The sequence below is a fragment of the Cibotium barometz genome, chromosome 24 (assembly GCF_041138505.1).
Source record: "Cibotium barometz isolate CiBa-2024 chromosome 24, ASM4113850v1, whole genome shotgun sequence".
In the NCBI taxonomy this organism is placed as follows: Eukaryota; Viridiplantae; Streptophyta; class Polypodiopsida; order Cyatheales; family Cibotiaceae; genus Cibotium; species Cibotium barometz.
In genome coordinates this window covers 42,598,682-42,611,994 of record NC_141069.1, presented here as the reverse complement: position 1 = coordinate 42,611,994, position 13,313 = coordinate 42,598,682, and the positions used below count along the sequence as shown (strand labels likewise).

At 47.8% G+C, this 13,313-nt stretch overlaps 1 protein-coding gene across 1 annotated transcript in view; it reads right to left on the bottom strand.

The window, feature by feature from the left end:
• The window catches only part of LOC147625324 (zinc finger CCCH domain-containing protein 11-like), a 50,960-nt gene extending 37,897 nt beyond the window's left edge, over positions 1–13,063 (bottom strand). Inside the window, exons 1-4 of the mRNA XM_086818647.1 lie at positions 12,622–13,063; positions 11,775–11,859; positions 11,201–11,338; positions 10,982–11,070 (exon numbers count right to left, since the gene is read on the bottom strand). Of these exons, the coding sequence (XP_086674773.1) occupies positions 10,982–11,070; positions 11,201–11,338; positions 11,775–11,859; positions 12,622–12,828 (519 nt within the window). The 5' untranslated portion in view covers positions 12,829–13,063. The remainder of the gene's footprint in view (positions 1–10,981; positions 11,071–11,200; positions 11,339–11,774; positions 11,860–12,621) is intronic.
• Positions 13,064–13,313: the final 250 nt, after the last annotated feature.

Sequence of the window (13,313 nt, the reverse complement as noted above, 5' to 3'; positions counted from 1 at the left end):
GGGGAGTTACCGTCAACCCGAAAGGACCGGGAGGCCCAGACGCAGATGTGGGATCGCGTCAACGCCAGGGTCCGTTCGTTTATTTTCCTCAATTGCACACCACAGGTAATTAATCATGTAAAGCATATGACGCTGGCCAGAGGTATATGGCAGCATTTGGCCTCACTTTACAACAGGGTATCGCCCATGAAGAGGATTTCCTTGGAAGTACAGATGCGGGTTATGAGCCCTGCAAAGTCGTCGACGATGCGGGAGCATATTAACAAGCTGCAGGCTCTTCAGCAGGAAGTTCTCCAGGCTGGGAAGGAGATATCGTCAGAGGACATGGCCATAACGTTGCTGTCACATTTGCCCTCTTCGTACTCAGCATTCTACTCGTCGTTGATTACCAGTGGCAGGCTCAGCACCATCACGTGGGAGGAGCTTGTGCCCATGGTCCTGGACCAGGAGGAACGATTTACGAACCCTCCTCAGGGTGGAGGTTCGGAGGCCTTTACTGGCCAACGGTCGAAAGGCCGTAACTCGGGCAAGGGGAAGGCTTCATCGGAGAAGTCTTCTGAGAAGATGTCCGACGCTGACCGCGAGAAACTGAAGGCAGAGAGGACCTGTAATGATTGTGGCGAGAAAGGCCACTACTGGAGGCAGTGTCCCAAGCGTTAGACCGAGAAGGGAGAAGATTCCTCAGCAATCATGAAGACTCCGGCTTTTGTGCACCTGGAGGTGATGGACACCGATGCTTCATTTTCTTCAGGCAGGGAGGAGATTGGAGGACTCTCCGCAGCGGATACTCGGGAGTGGATTCTCGATAGTGGTGCTTCTAGGCACATGACTCCTTCCCGTTCCGGTTTACAGGATCTCTGCAGGCTTTCTGGTCATATTCTTACTGGGGATACGTCCACTATCCCAGTTCACAGTGAGGGCAGGATGGAGATAGTTCCCGATGGCAGAGGGGGGAAGCATTCCTCCCAGGTGTTGTATGTTCCGGCACTTGGTTTTCATCTGTTGTCAGTGCATCAGGTTTGCAAGACTGGCGTACGGGTGGAGTTTGATGAGCATTTTGTTGCTCTCCGGGACAAAGCAACAGGCCAAGTGGTTTGGGAAGGTGGAGTGGAGAATGGAGTCTACAGGCTTTCAGCACTCTCTCTCCCAGGTCCTCAAGATTGTGATGAGTGGCAGTGTGGTAATAGCTACTCAGGTGTGGATACGCTGCAGGTACAGGCTTTCCGAGACCAGGTGGTGGATAGCTTATTACCAGTAGATGGCAGCAGTTGGCAGGAACTTTCCAGTACTGAGGTTGGTAGTTCTTGTGTTCGTGAGTCAGAGGAAGCTGAACAGGTCACTTATGCTCTGATGTCTCGTCGTGTTCGGGACATAGAACTTCCAGTAGTTGAGGATGTTCTTTCCACGGGGACCTTTCGGAAAGCCAGGCAGGTGACAGGTGTTTGCTTGCAGAAGGAGGTGGTTTCTCCAGGCTTTGTGGTTCCGGATTCAGAGGGGGTGGTTGACAGGTTTCATCAGGTTTCCAGGACTTGTTTATGCACCGTAACAGGTGTTGATCCTTGTGAGCAGTGTGATGTCTCTGTGACTCAGAAGCTGGATGGTTCATTGATCTGGTTGATGGATACCGGATTGGACGGGAGCTTCCTGATGAGGCAGTTGAGCTCATTGTTGCAGATGTCTCTTTGTGAGGCAGGATCGCGTTTCCTGTGGTTTCTGCGGCATGTGAAGGATCATGGACTCTTGTACACAGGAGGGGGATTGTTGGATGGAGTCCGACTCCGCGGTTGGAGTGACTCGGTTTGGGGAGGAGATCCGGACACGAGGAGATCTACTTATGCCCCAGGAGCAGTTTTACGGAGCAGGAGGAGGTTACATTGCAGGATTGGGCTTCCACTGGAGGAACCCTTGGTCATCCAGAGGCACTTTGTTCGTGAACAGATTGTTGCTGATGACATCTTGCTGGAGTTCTGTTCGACGGAGGACAGTACGGTGGACCTCTTCACGAAGTCGCTCTCAGGATTTGCTCAGGCGGCACCCCAGCTCCCAGTGGTTGGTTACACAGCCAGGAGCTGAGAGGGGGTGTTAGAAGTCATCTCCTGTCTAGTTTTATACACCAGGGCCTTTGTTGTGGGTGTGCCCGCCCTTATGAGGTGTTTTCCCATTTTTCCCCACACTCCGTATTTTTCCCCTATTTTTTTCCCATTTTTCTGAGGCTTGGGAGGGCTGCCAGGTGATGCCAGGAGCACCCCAGTGCTGGCCGACTCCATGTTGATCAGTCGTGGGCTACTGGGCTGCTGGCCGACTGGATTTCATCAGTCGTGGGCACCTGTTTGCTGGCCGACTGCCTGTATGCAGTCGTGGGACATATTCAGCAGTCGTGGGCTTTTCTGTTGCTGGCCGACTGCCCTCTATGGGAGGTATATATTGGTCCTCAGCCCCCATACCTCATTTGTATCATATTCGGGATCTTCTTGTGTATATAGAGCAGAGTTACACGCCTACATCTGTCTCTCTCTTGTGCTGTTTTTCTGCCTGCGTTTTTGCTTTTGCTCTTGTGTTCCCAGGCTTGGTCATCATCTCCGCTGCATATTCTGACAGGATGAAGCCAGCTTGCAACAATTCTTGGAGTTGGCAGTCCAACTCCGATTCCATTGCCTTAGAAAGGCGATACGGAAACTTGCTCGGGGGTTCCGAGCCTGGGAGGAGGTCAATCCTGTGATCCTCTGGTCTGGACGGGGGGAGCTGGGGAGGAAGGCTGTCCCGAAGAAAAACCTTCTGGAACTTTTCATGGAGAACCGAGTACTTCTCGGAAGCACTGGCCACCGTCTAGGATGTCTGGATGTAAATCATCGCACACTGTGCACCTTTCCTAACTGCTCGCTTAGCCTGCAAGTGGCTTATGAGCGGAAAGTTCGGAATTCCTGGCTCACACTTAATGGTCACTGGGGCGTTTGACACATTCCGATTGATCTGGAACGTGTGCTTGTCCCACTTGACGTCAGGAAGAAACTTGTGAAACCACTGAATACCCAAAATTATGTCTGCTCCTACAAGAGAGGCAACCATAAAATCACGCACAAACTCTATGCCCTGAATCACTATCTTAGCACCTAGAGCTTCATACTTGACGCTCGTTGTCATGCCTGTGCTAAAACCCTCAACCTATTTGTCCACCGAAGTCAGCTCGAAACGGGCACGCCTAGCGGCCTGTTCCGTGACCACATCCTCCGTGCTGCCGCTGTCAAACAAGACAACGACTCTCTGGCCACCTATGTAGCCAAAGGACTTGAGCAATTCGTTGCGCTCATACTCCTGGTCATGGGCGCCCTTCTGCTTATCTTCGAGCTCCCGACGACTAATAATTGCTCCAACTGAAGCACTGGGGTTTGAAGAACTAGGGGTAGCCGCTGGGGTCTGTGTGGGAGCTAAGCTCACCACGGAGGCGGCGGCGGCGGCGGCGGCCTTTGGAGGCTTCTTCTTCGGACAACCCCGAGAAGTATGTCTTTTTGTATGACAAAAGAAACATCTACCCTCCTTCTTGTATTGAGAAAGCTCCTCAGCACTCAACTTGCCGCCTGTCTTGCCTGCCTCTGCTTTCTGGTCTGGAGTAAGCTTAGACGCATTGTTTGAGTTCTTGGAGCCAGAGGCTCCCGGGCTTTGTCCTGGGGAAGACCCCGTTTGGTTCTGGCCTTTGCCCCCCGAGGCGGTAGCCCTAAGAGTAGCCGGCTGGGATGTCTTGGGCTTGCCACCATTGTGCTTCATTTCTACACTCTGCGCAAGCGAGAGAGCGTCTTCAAAGGTGGCTGGCCTAAACAAACGCACCTCCCATTGGATTTGCGTATCCAGGCCATACAAAAACTGCCCTTTCTTGTCCGTATCAGATAAGCCTAATTACAGACATAAAGTTGAAATTCTATTGGCAAACTGAAGGACTGGTTGCGCATTCTGACACGCTCCCCTGAACTCGTCTTCGAGTCGCTCAAGGTAGTGGGGCGGTAGAAACCGCTGCTTAAGGTCGCGGACAAACTCATCCCACACATAAGCTGCCATACTTGCTCTGGTGTGGGCATGAGCCCACTAAGTCCACCAAGGAATGGCCTCACCTTCCAAGTACCAACTGGCTAAGATCACTCTGTCAGTATCTGTTTTCCTAACTGCGGCAAAGTAAGCTTCAAATTGATGTAACCATGAATAAAAGAGTTGTGGGATCGAGTTTACCATTATACTTACTAAAGTTCATTTTCTCGGGAAAATGATTCGAGGGCGCCGCCGGTGTCAATCTGGCATCCAAGGCTCTAAGGTACCGCTCGTGTTCCACGCGTCGCATGGCTTCGTCTTCTCATTGTCGGATCTCCAATGCACGCATCTGCAACTCAAGCAAAGAGCTTGGCTGCGGCTGTGACCCCGCGAGAGGGTCCCTGTGTCGAGGATCTGGTATCTGGGATACGGAAGGAGAGGGAGGAGGAGATGGAAAACGCGACATTGGAGAGCGGGTACGCCACTCTAGAGCCAAGATCTGCGCCTTCTGCTCATCCAACTTGGCTGTCTGTTCTGAGATTGCTCGCATCATCTACTGAAACATGTCTGTGACACTCAAGCCTGGTGCCCTAGCTGGGCTGCCTAGTGCACTCTGGTCCCATGGTTCTTGGTCTCTGTCGTCGTCGAAGCTCGCCATAGCAGGAAAATGCAATTCCTTTCCGGAACGCAATTTGACCATCCACTATCTGTGTGGGAGACTTTCGGAGGCTTCCGGAGGCTAAAAACCAACCGTCCTTCGAGGGACGGGAGTCACTCCAAAAGGGGTAGTCCACCGGAGTCTAAAAACCAACCACACGAGTGAGAAAAAATTCTGGTTTCTTTGCTGAATCTTTGTATTTGAAGTAGGCTCTGATACCACTGTAATATGCGGAAGCTTCGGAGAAGAATCAGTAACTTCAATACTCAGAATTCAGCACTCTTTTCGCGACGAAATTAACGCACAAACTGAAAGGAGATGTGCAAAAACTAGAGAGAGAGGGGGAGAGATGGAGAGGACACAGTATTGGGTCCCAATTACCCTCTACCACGGATGGTGTATTTGCTTTATTAGAATGATGAGAAATCTGAAAGAAAATACAGCAATCTTGACCTTTCTTGGCTGGGAAATCCCTGCCCTTGACCTTCAGTACTCCACCCCTTTGCTTAGCAACTCCCTTGGCTTGTCTAGCCCTTGATTTGCTTGAGCTCTTGGTGAATAATCAGATAAATGAATGGGATTGTGGCCTCCACTATTTATTCCACTTTCCAACAGCAGTCAGCCAGTAGATAAACAGGCGGCCACCACAAATGTCCCACGACTTGTGAAAAGTCAGCAATAAATGCTGGAAAAATCACCTAAAATGCTGCACATTACTCCCTAGATGGCTGGGCATCATGCGCCTGCTTCCAGAGTGCTGGGCACAGCCTTTGCCCACAATCCAAGGGCTGGGCAGCCTGTATGGGCTGCCCCATGCATGCCCTACAACCATTTAAAGGCTGTAAATTCCTCGAAATTGCCTTATCTTTGCCCTAGGGCTGTCCTACAGCCCCTCCATGGCTGGTGGGTTCAGCCTGGGCCTCCCTGGCCCTCATGGGGGTGATTCCACACCATTCCCATGCCCACACTAAGATCCGGGGTAGCCCTATGGGCTGGCCCCTTGTCCTAACACTATCTACTCAGTGATCTGGCATCCGGTACCATACCAGATACACGGAACCACTGACATCATTCTAGAGGGAGACTCACAGCGCGGACTGGCACTGTTTCATGTGCAGGACAGCGCACACTTGACCTTGGACTCATGTGCAGGACAATGCACACCTGACCTCGGACATCTGAGATGGATCCCTGACTGACTCGTCCCGGACTAGGCTCACATGGGACCAGTTCACCATCCGAGGTCCTGCACCTTCTGTACAGAAATGTCTACGTGACACATTATGCCTCTATGACCAGCATATGGAGGAGTATGGCACTCATCCAAAACCTTTTGCCTCATGTGAGACACCACACATAGGCAATTATCTTTCATGAGATAACCCTCTTTGATCACATATGAGGCATGTGCATGACCAGCCATCAAATCAGTCCAAATAGTGGCAAAATCAACATCCGTATGATACAAATCATGCATGGCAGACAAGTCCCCATGAGACGCGACAGAGATAGCTGCTACATACGGCTTTCGTAACAATGCATCGGCCACTACATTCTTCTTTCCTGGGGTGTGCAAGATCTGAAAATGAAACATAGAGAGGAAATTAGCCATCCTCATATGCTTCTCTGACAATTTAGTTTGGGTAAGAAAATACCTCAAACTCTCGTCACAGTGAAATCAGCCCCAAGAAGGTAATGTTTCCATATAGTAAGTGCATGAATTACAGCCAAGAGCTCTTTCCAATAAATGCCAAGAGATAGCTCTGCATCATGCAATATACGGCTCTCATAAGCCATAGCATGTCCCTCTTGATTAAGGACAACTCCTATGCAATTTCCAGATGCATCAGATTCCACACTAAAAGGCTTTTGCAAATCCGGAATGATCAACATTGAACCATGAGTAGTTGCATCTTTCAATTTGAGGAAACCAAGTTGCAAATGCACTTAGTCAGATTCCCGAGGTTAATGCCTTGTCAATAGCTAACCGACCTTGGTTATCTACCAAGGGTACCTGCAAAAGGTCGCGAAACTTAGCACCTCATAAAGACGTCGTGCATAGACTCCCAGAGGTTGGAGTCTATGATGGATGTTGGGGTCCTTCTTTCCTCAAGAAAAAGTCAAGCGTCCGAGCTATCCTCACTTAAGAAGAGATGGTAAATCTCTAGTTCTTGTTTGGCAAGAAATGCAGAGTCCTTCCTGCGGGTAGTTCACGTGCCGAAATCAGCTCGTGCTTTCTATTTTGCAAGAGTTGGAGCCGTGTGTTTCTGCATTCATCATCATGACACCCATTTTAAGGTTGGGATCCTCTAGAGGAGTTGGCAGTGGAGCAGGTAGTGTACACTGTAGGGGAAGCTAGCATGAGCGAAGTCATGCATGATGGAGGAAAGCCGTGGACATGAGGAGGCGAGTGAAGGTGGAAACAGGTGGGATTGGTGTGGGCGGTAAGGAGAGGCACGTGATAGTGAAGGAGAGGAAAGTGTGATTGGTTCCTATGGGGTGGGCTGGTAAAAGTGAGAGAGAGAGAGAGAGAGAGAGAGAGAGAAAGAAAGAAAGAAAGAAAGAAAGAAAGAAAGAAAGATTTTATTAACGTCTTCCAAAAGACCGAACTCGGCCTATGAGACAAATCGGAGTACATGTATGGGGTATCCTCTGTCATCCCAACAAAATGAAAAAGTACTGAATAAAAAAGCTGAATCTGGGTGTGCAGGGGATGGAGCTCTATTACTAGGAGAATGCAAAGCTATATGCATGGAGTATACAATCATGATATGCAACCTAGCTAGCTCCATCCTGTACCATACTGGGGGTATAAAATGGTATACATCAGTGAAGGGGGTGTCCACAGCTCCCTGAAGAACATGCCTGAGTGTGCTCTGAAGCAAGCCAGTCGCTCCGCACCCTCTCTGTGAAACTGAGCTCTGATCTCTGTCATCTCTCTCTGGTATAGGCGTGGTGTCCGAAAGCCAGGTGTCCTCTGTCTCCTGCGGGCTCTAAGTGTCTCTGCTCTCTGGAGAGTAATTCCCTGCCGTGTAGGGGCTGGGAGGGGTATGGATCTCTGAAAAAATATAGTAATCTGTGTCTGTCGCCCCCCCTCTGGAGCTGTCTGAGCCTGTAATAATGTCTCTCTGTGGCGCTGTATGTCTAGAATGTATCTCCCCAGTATGCGCTGGTCTACTGCCTCAAAGATCTGGCATAGGGAATGTGGCTCTCTGAATAAAATGGGATATCTCTCTCTGATGGCTGTATATGCTCTGCATCTGCATACATAATGCTCCTCACTCTCCACCTCCTCTCTGCACAATCTGCATACCCTCTCCTCTCGGGGGATCCGTGCTGCTCTGCCAGTCTCAATCTCCAATCGGTGTGATGAAACTCTGAGCTGACCAATAGCCACTCGGGAGCCGTGTGGTAAAAAGCCCTCCATGTATCTAGGCCTCTCTATAAATCCATCATCAGTGATACTCATGAAGTGATCTCTGTAGTATAGCATCTTCGGTGGAAGAGGCTGTGTAGGCGATATCCATGTCTCTCGTGTATAGAGCTGCCATAGATCCTGTCTCAATACTCTATTCCTCTCACTATGAGAGAGACGGATATGTGGTGCATCCCTGTCATACTGGAATGGTGGTAGATGATCCATGTCTAGGCCATGCTGTGAGAACCAATGTGTGACCTGTGCATACCATGATCCTCTGTCTCCTGCCTCAGCCAACTGTCTAGATGCCTGAAAAGCTCTGTATGATAATCTGTCCTGTGGCATCTCTCTGAATCTGTCTAGCAGGCATATAGTCTGAAATATGGCCTCTACCATCATAGGAGACGCAGCAAACTCTGCTCGGATAATGTCATGAGGTACTGACGGTTTGCTGCGTATCATGCGTGCCATCATGAGGGCCTGTGGTCTCTCTATCTGTGTCCACCAATGGGTAGCAAGGCCTGGCGCCCATACTGCTGCTCCATACATCAATGCCGGTGTGACTAATGTGTCAAATAGCCACCCCTTCGTCCGGGGCTCCTGAAAATGCGCCTGGTGGCACTGTCTCTCTAGCATAGCCAATGCTGCATATCCCCGTGTCAATCTAGCTCTGGCTGCTGAACCCATGGTAAAGCGTGTGGCTGCTGCAGAGAAGGTAACCCCTAGGTACACGTATGATGTCACCACCTCCACCTGGCATCCTGCGAGAGTGAATGTCAGCTGACTCCTGCCCTGTCTCGATGTATGAAAGACCATAACCTTGGTTTTCCCAAGGTTCACAGTAAGACCCCTCTGTGTGCAGAAATCATGGAGTGCATGTAGATGCTGCTGTAGACCACCTGGGGACTCAGACACTAATACAATATCATCAGCATAGAGCATAATATGTACTGAGGTACCTGCTAAATCAACTCCATCTCCGCCTCCCCGTGTAATGAAGTCAGCCACCTCATCAATGTATAACCCAAATAGCGTGGGGGAAAGTGGGCATCCTTGCTTCACACCAATGGTGCTAGCAATAGTCTCGGACATACCTCCTGGACATCTGACTCGCCCAAAAACCTGCTCATATAATGCATAGATGCCCCATGTCATATCTGCTGGTATGCCAAGAGACTGCAGGCGCTGAAAGAGCCTCTCTCGTGGTACTGTGTCAAATGCCTTGCGGAAATCCACAAAGCAGCAATAGAGCTTTCTCTTCCTCACTCTGGCCTGATCAATCATACATCTCAAAGTGAATACATGGTCAGTGGTAGAGAAAGCTCTCCTGAAGCCTGCCTGCCCTGATGAGCGTAAACCTGCTCGCTCAGCATATAAGCTAAGCTCCTGCTCCAGCACTGCACCATAGAGTTTGGCCAGCACGTGGCCAACCATAACCGTCCTGTAGTTGCTCGGATCGAGCATATCCCCTGTTTTGTGAATCGGCACAATGGTGTGCATCGTCCACTCCGCAGGCAAACCCTCTGCTAGTGCCCTGTTAAACAGGTGTGCAAGAAAAGGAGCTAAAGAATCTACTGCATATATGAGATTCTCACCCTGCAGGCCCATATGGTCGGCGGCCCGTCCATGCTGTAGGCGGCGGATAGCTTCCTGTACCATCGAGTGGGTAAAGAAGCTAGCTGTGGTAGGTCGAGGCTCCTGTGGCTGAGGTATAGGTGGCTGCTGTGGGGCATGGTATAGACCCTCTGCATATGTGTGCCATGTCTGTGGGTCTGCAATAGGTGTCGGGGTCCGGGGCTCTCTGAAGTGCCGCCATGAGACAGGGCTATCTCTACTCATGAAGAAATGAAAGATCTCTAGCTCCTGCATCTCTGCGAAGGCCCGCCTTTTGCGGCGAGTAAGTCTCCTCATCTCTCTCCTCGACTCCTGCTCTGTGATGGCTCCCAAGGCTCTCTGTATGCGGAGTCGTGAGTATAGGGCTCTGCACTCGTCATCATACCATCTGTTCTGGGGCATAGTCCCAGGTCTCGCAGGCTCTCCTGAGTGTACACGATGTGGGAAGCTCTGTAATGCAGCCGTGTGTAGGAGTGATGCGAGCTGGGCTGTAATGGTATCCATAGATGCCAGGGGATCCATGAGTAGGAGCCCATCCTCTACTCTGCCAGTGTATATGTCTGCCATGTCATGTGTGAAGTAGATGGTAGTGTGTGGCGTCGAATGACCTATGAGACCAAAAGGTTACATCATGTCCATGAAATACATCATCATGGGTACTAAAAATAAAAATCAAAGAAAGGGGGGGAAGAGACAGAAAACAAGAGGAAAAAAAATAAAAGATGAGAAGAAAGAGGGAGAGAAAGAAAATGAGAAGAAGAAGAGCAGAAGATGGAGAAAAAGAGAAAGGAAATGTGAAGTAAATGGATGCAAGGCCAAATTCAAGTGCAAATAATAGCAAATTGGGAGCTATTAAAGAGAAACATGGATGCACAATCAAAGAGTTATTGGGGGCAGTAAAATAGGGCTCATTTCATGCACAAAATTTTCCCAAAAAGAAGAATTTAAAAATATTGACTTTAAATTTTTATAGGTGGAACATGTTTTATTGAGAGGTTTCGAAACGTTTCATCCTGAAAACGTTTCAAAGGTCTCACTTCAACGTAACACATTTTTTTGTTACTATGCCCCGAAAGAGGATCATTAAAACGATGTTTTTCTCTATGAAAGCAAAGAACTACGATCACAGGAGCCTGAAGTATACAGATGACCAGGATGGCAATTCACATGGTGATGGGATCACAAGGATCAACATAAGTTACAATGCAAGCACTACTAGGATTCAAGAAGGATGCAAAAATACAACATGGCATGTTAAAAGGTAAAATGCATACTATTTCTGTAGGTTTGTTTTGACTGTACTCCAAGCCTTTGGATTGCACAACCTTTTCCAAGGTCTCCTGGTCCCAATCTTCCATTGTTCCTGAGATCGGATAAAAAAGGCACAAGTAAGAAAACACTGATGTATGTTTGTCACATAGAAAGTTAGTTTTAAGGATACAAAAACAGCAGAGCCATTCTACACAAGCATAAGAAGCTTTTTTAGTCCTTACCATCCCGCTGATCACTGTACAGATCAATCTTTTCACCCTTTCTTTCGACATTTAGGTCATGAGAATACTTGCATTTAAACCCCTTTGCACACTGCCCTCGTTTAAAAAACTCACAAAGAATAGACTTCGGGTCCACGCCTGCAGCGTAGGATGGATTGCATGTTTAAAATTGGACAACACAACCCTATCTATATACATACACACACACACACACACACACACACACACACACACATGCTATGCAAGCATAGGACATGCTATGCGAGCATAGGATGGATGCACGCTAGTAGAGGCCAAGATTTCCCTACATACATACATGCATACATAAATGCATACACGACGTGCTATGCAACTTGATGCATCTTAATAGCAGCAAGATACCCTATTTATATATATACATACAGACATTCGTAAATACATACTTTTGCACAATATTAGGTTCACACACATAGAACATGTGTGTGTACATATATCATTATATAATTTAAAAAAAGAGAAACAATACAAAGCATTGTGATAAGGACTTCCAACTAAAACAAACACAGCAAGGCCACAATGAGATCCACAACCATACCGACAGGCACCTTAGGTTGGCTGATAGCAACTTTGAAAAGCTCATTCAGCTCCTTCTCCCGTTGACTCTCTTCCTCTTTCTTTTTCTGCATAGAGGGGAGGGCTCAATCTCAGCTCATGGAATGAAATGCCAATGTAGGCAACCATGAAAAAGCATGTTATCTTTTCAACTCTACCTGTTGAAAAGTCAGACAACTTATTTTGTTTTATTTTAATACCTCATTTTTAAGATGATCTTTACAGTTGTTTCCACTTTTCTGTTTTTATGGTTGCCATGGCAGTTAAATTGACAAAAATTAACTATTACCTTTTTTTGACATAATGATCTGGGTAAGGTTGGTCTTTATTATTGCTTTTTTCATGGCATCTGTCGTAATGGATTACGGATTTTCTTGGCAAATAAAGGAGATCAGCAAATTTGATTGGAAAAGGTGCTGTTTTATAGTATCTCTTAGAGCATTTACAGGCAGCGGCCGGTTGGCAGAAGCCCGGTCAGGCCTGGTCGGGAGCTTGAAGGCTTGCCAACAAGCTGGGGGACAATTGGCTTCTCACACCCTCACAGATGGCCAGATGCACATATATGAGGAGGTGTTGGTGCTTGGTTAGAAGGTTGGCTGGCTGGTTTTGTGTTGCCAATAATTTTGGAAGGATTGTGCCCTCTAGCGGTTTGGTCATGGGCATGATCAGGTGAGAGATGTTTGTGACATTACAGGCTTGATGGTCGGGAGTGTGTGAAGCCAGCTCAACTATCTTAGTTACATCTGTGCCGTGAAAACCAGAGATCTTGACAAAAAAAACTTTAAAAAACAATACTGTAAAACATGAAGAGAAAAATCACCATAGCTCACCTTAGCAGCAGCTTTCGGATCATCCTCTGGCTTCTTAGCTCGGGCCTGAACCGATTGCTGCACGCTCTGCACATACTTCTGAACGTTTTTGCTCTTGTTTTTGTTCTTTAGCCCAAAGGTCTTGTCCTCCACCTGCTTCCGCTTCTTTGCAGTATCAACTTTCTGCTTCTCCTTGGCAGCCTTGTTAGGGTTAGGCTTTGGAGGCATGGCTGCTACAGAAAATATGTACGACCAAGCTGCTCCTGCACGAAACCCCAGAAGTACGTACGGCCGAGCTACTCGAACATGTCAGAAACCCTAGTTTTGGCAGGCAAACCCTAATTCAAGGATCTGCAAACGCACAAATTAATGTAAACCCTAAATCGACAGGTCTTTTTCCATCATCGAACCATCAAAACCAAATCTCCATATGCATCGCAGTTCTAATGCTGGCTTGCCACCATTAATAATCGTCATTATAACTTATAAATTTCAATAATAATAATTATTTTATATATACATACAAGCTTGCCACCATTAATAATCGTCATTATAACTTATAAATTTCAATAATTATAATTATTTTATATATACATACATATTGTATTATAGTGAGGTTGCGTACAAGAGGTTTCGTTTATGGTTATTCTGATGACATCCCACCATGGAATCTTTGTACATGTGAGTGATGAAATGATTTTTCCTTCATTAAG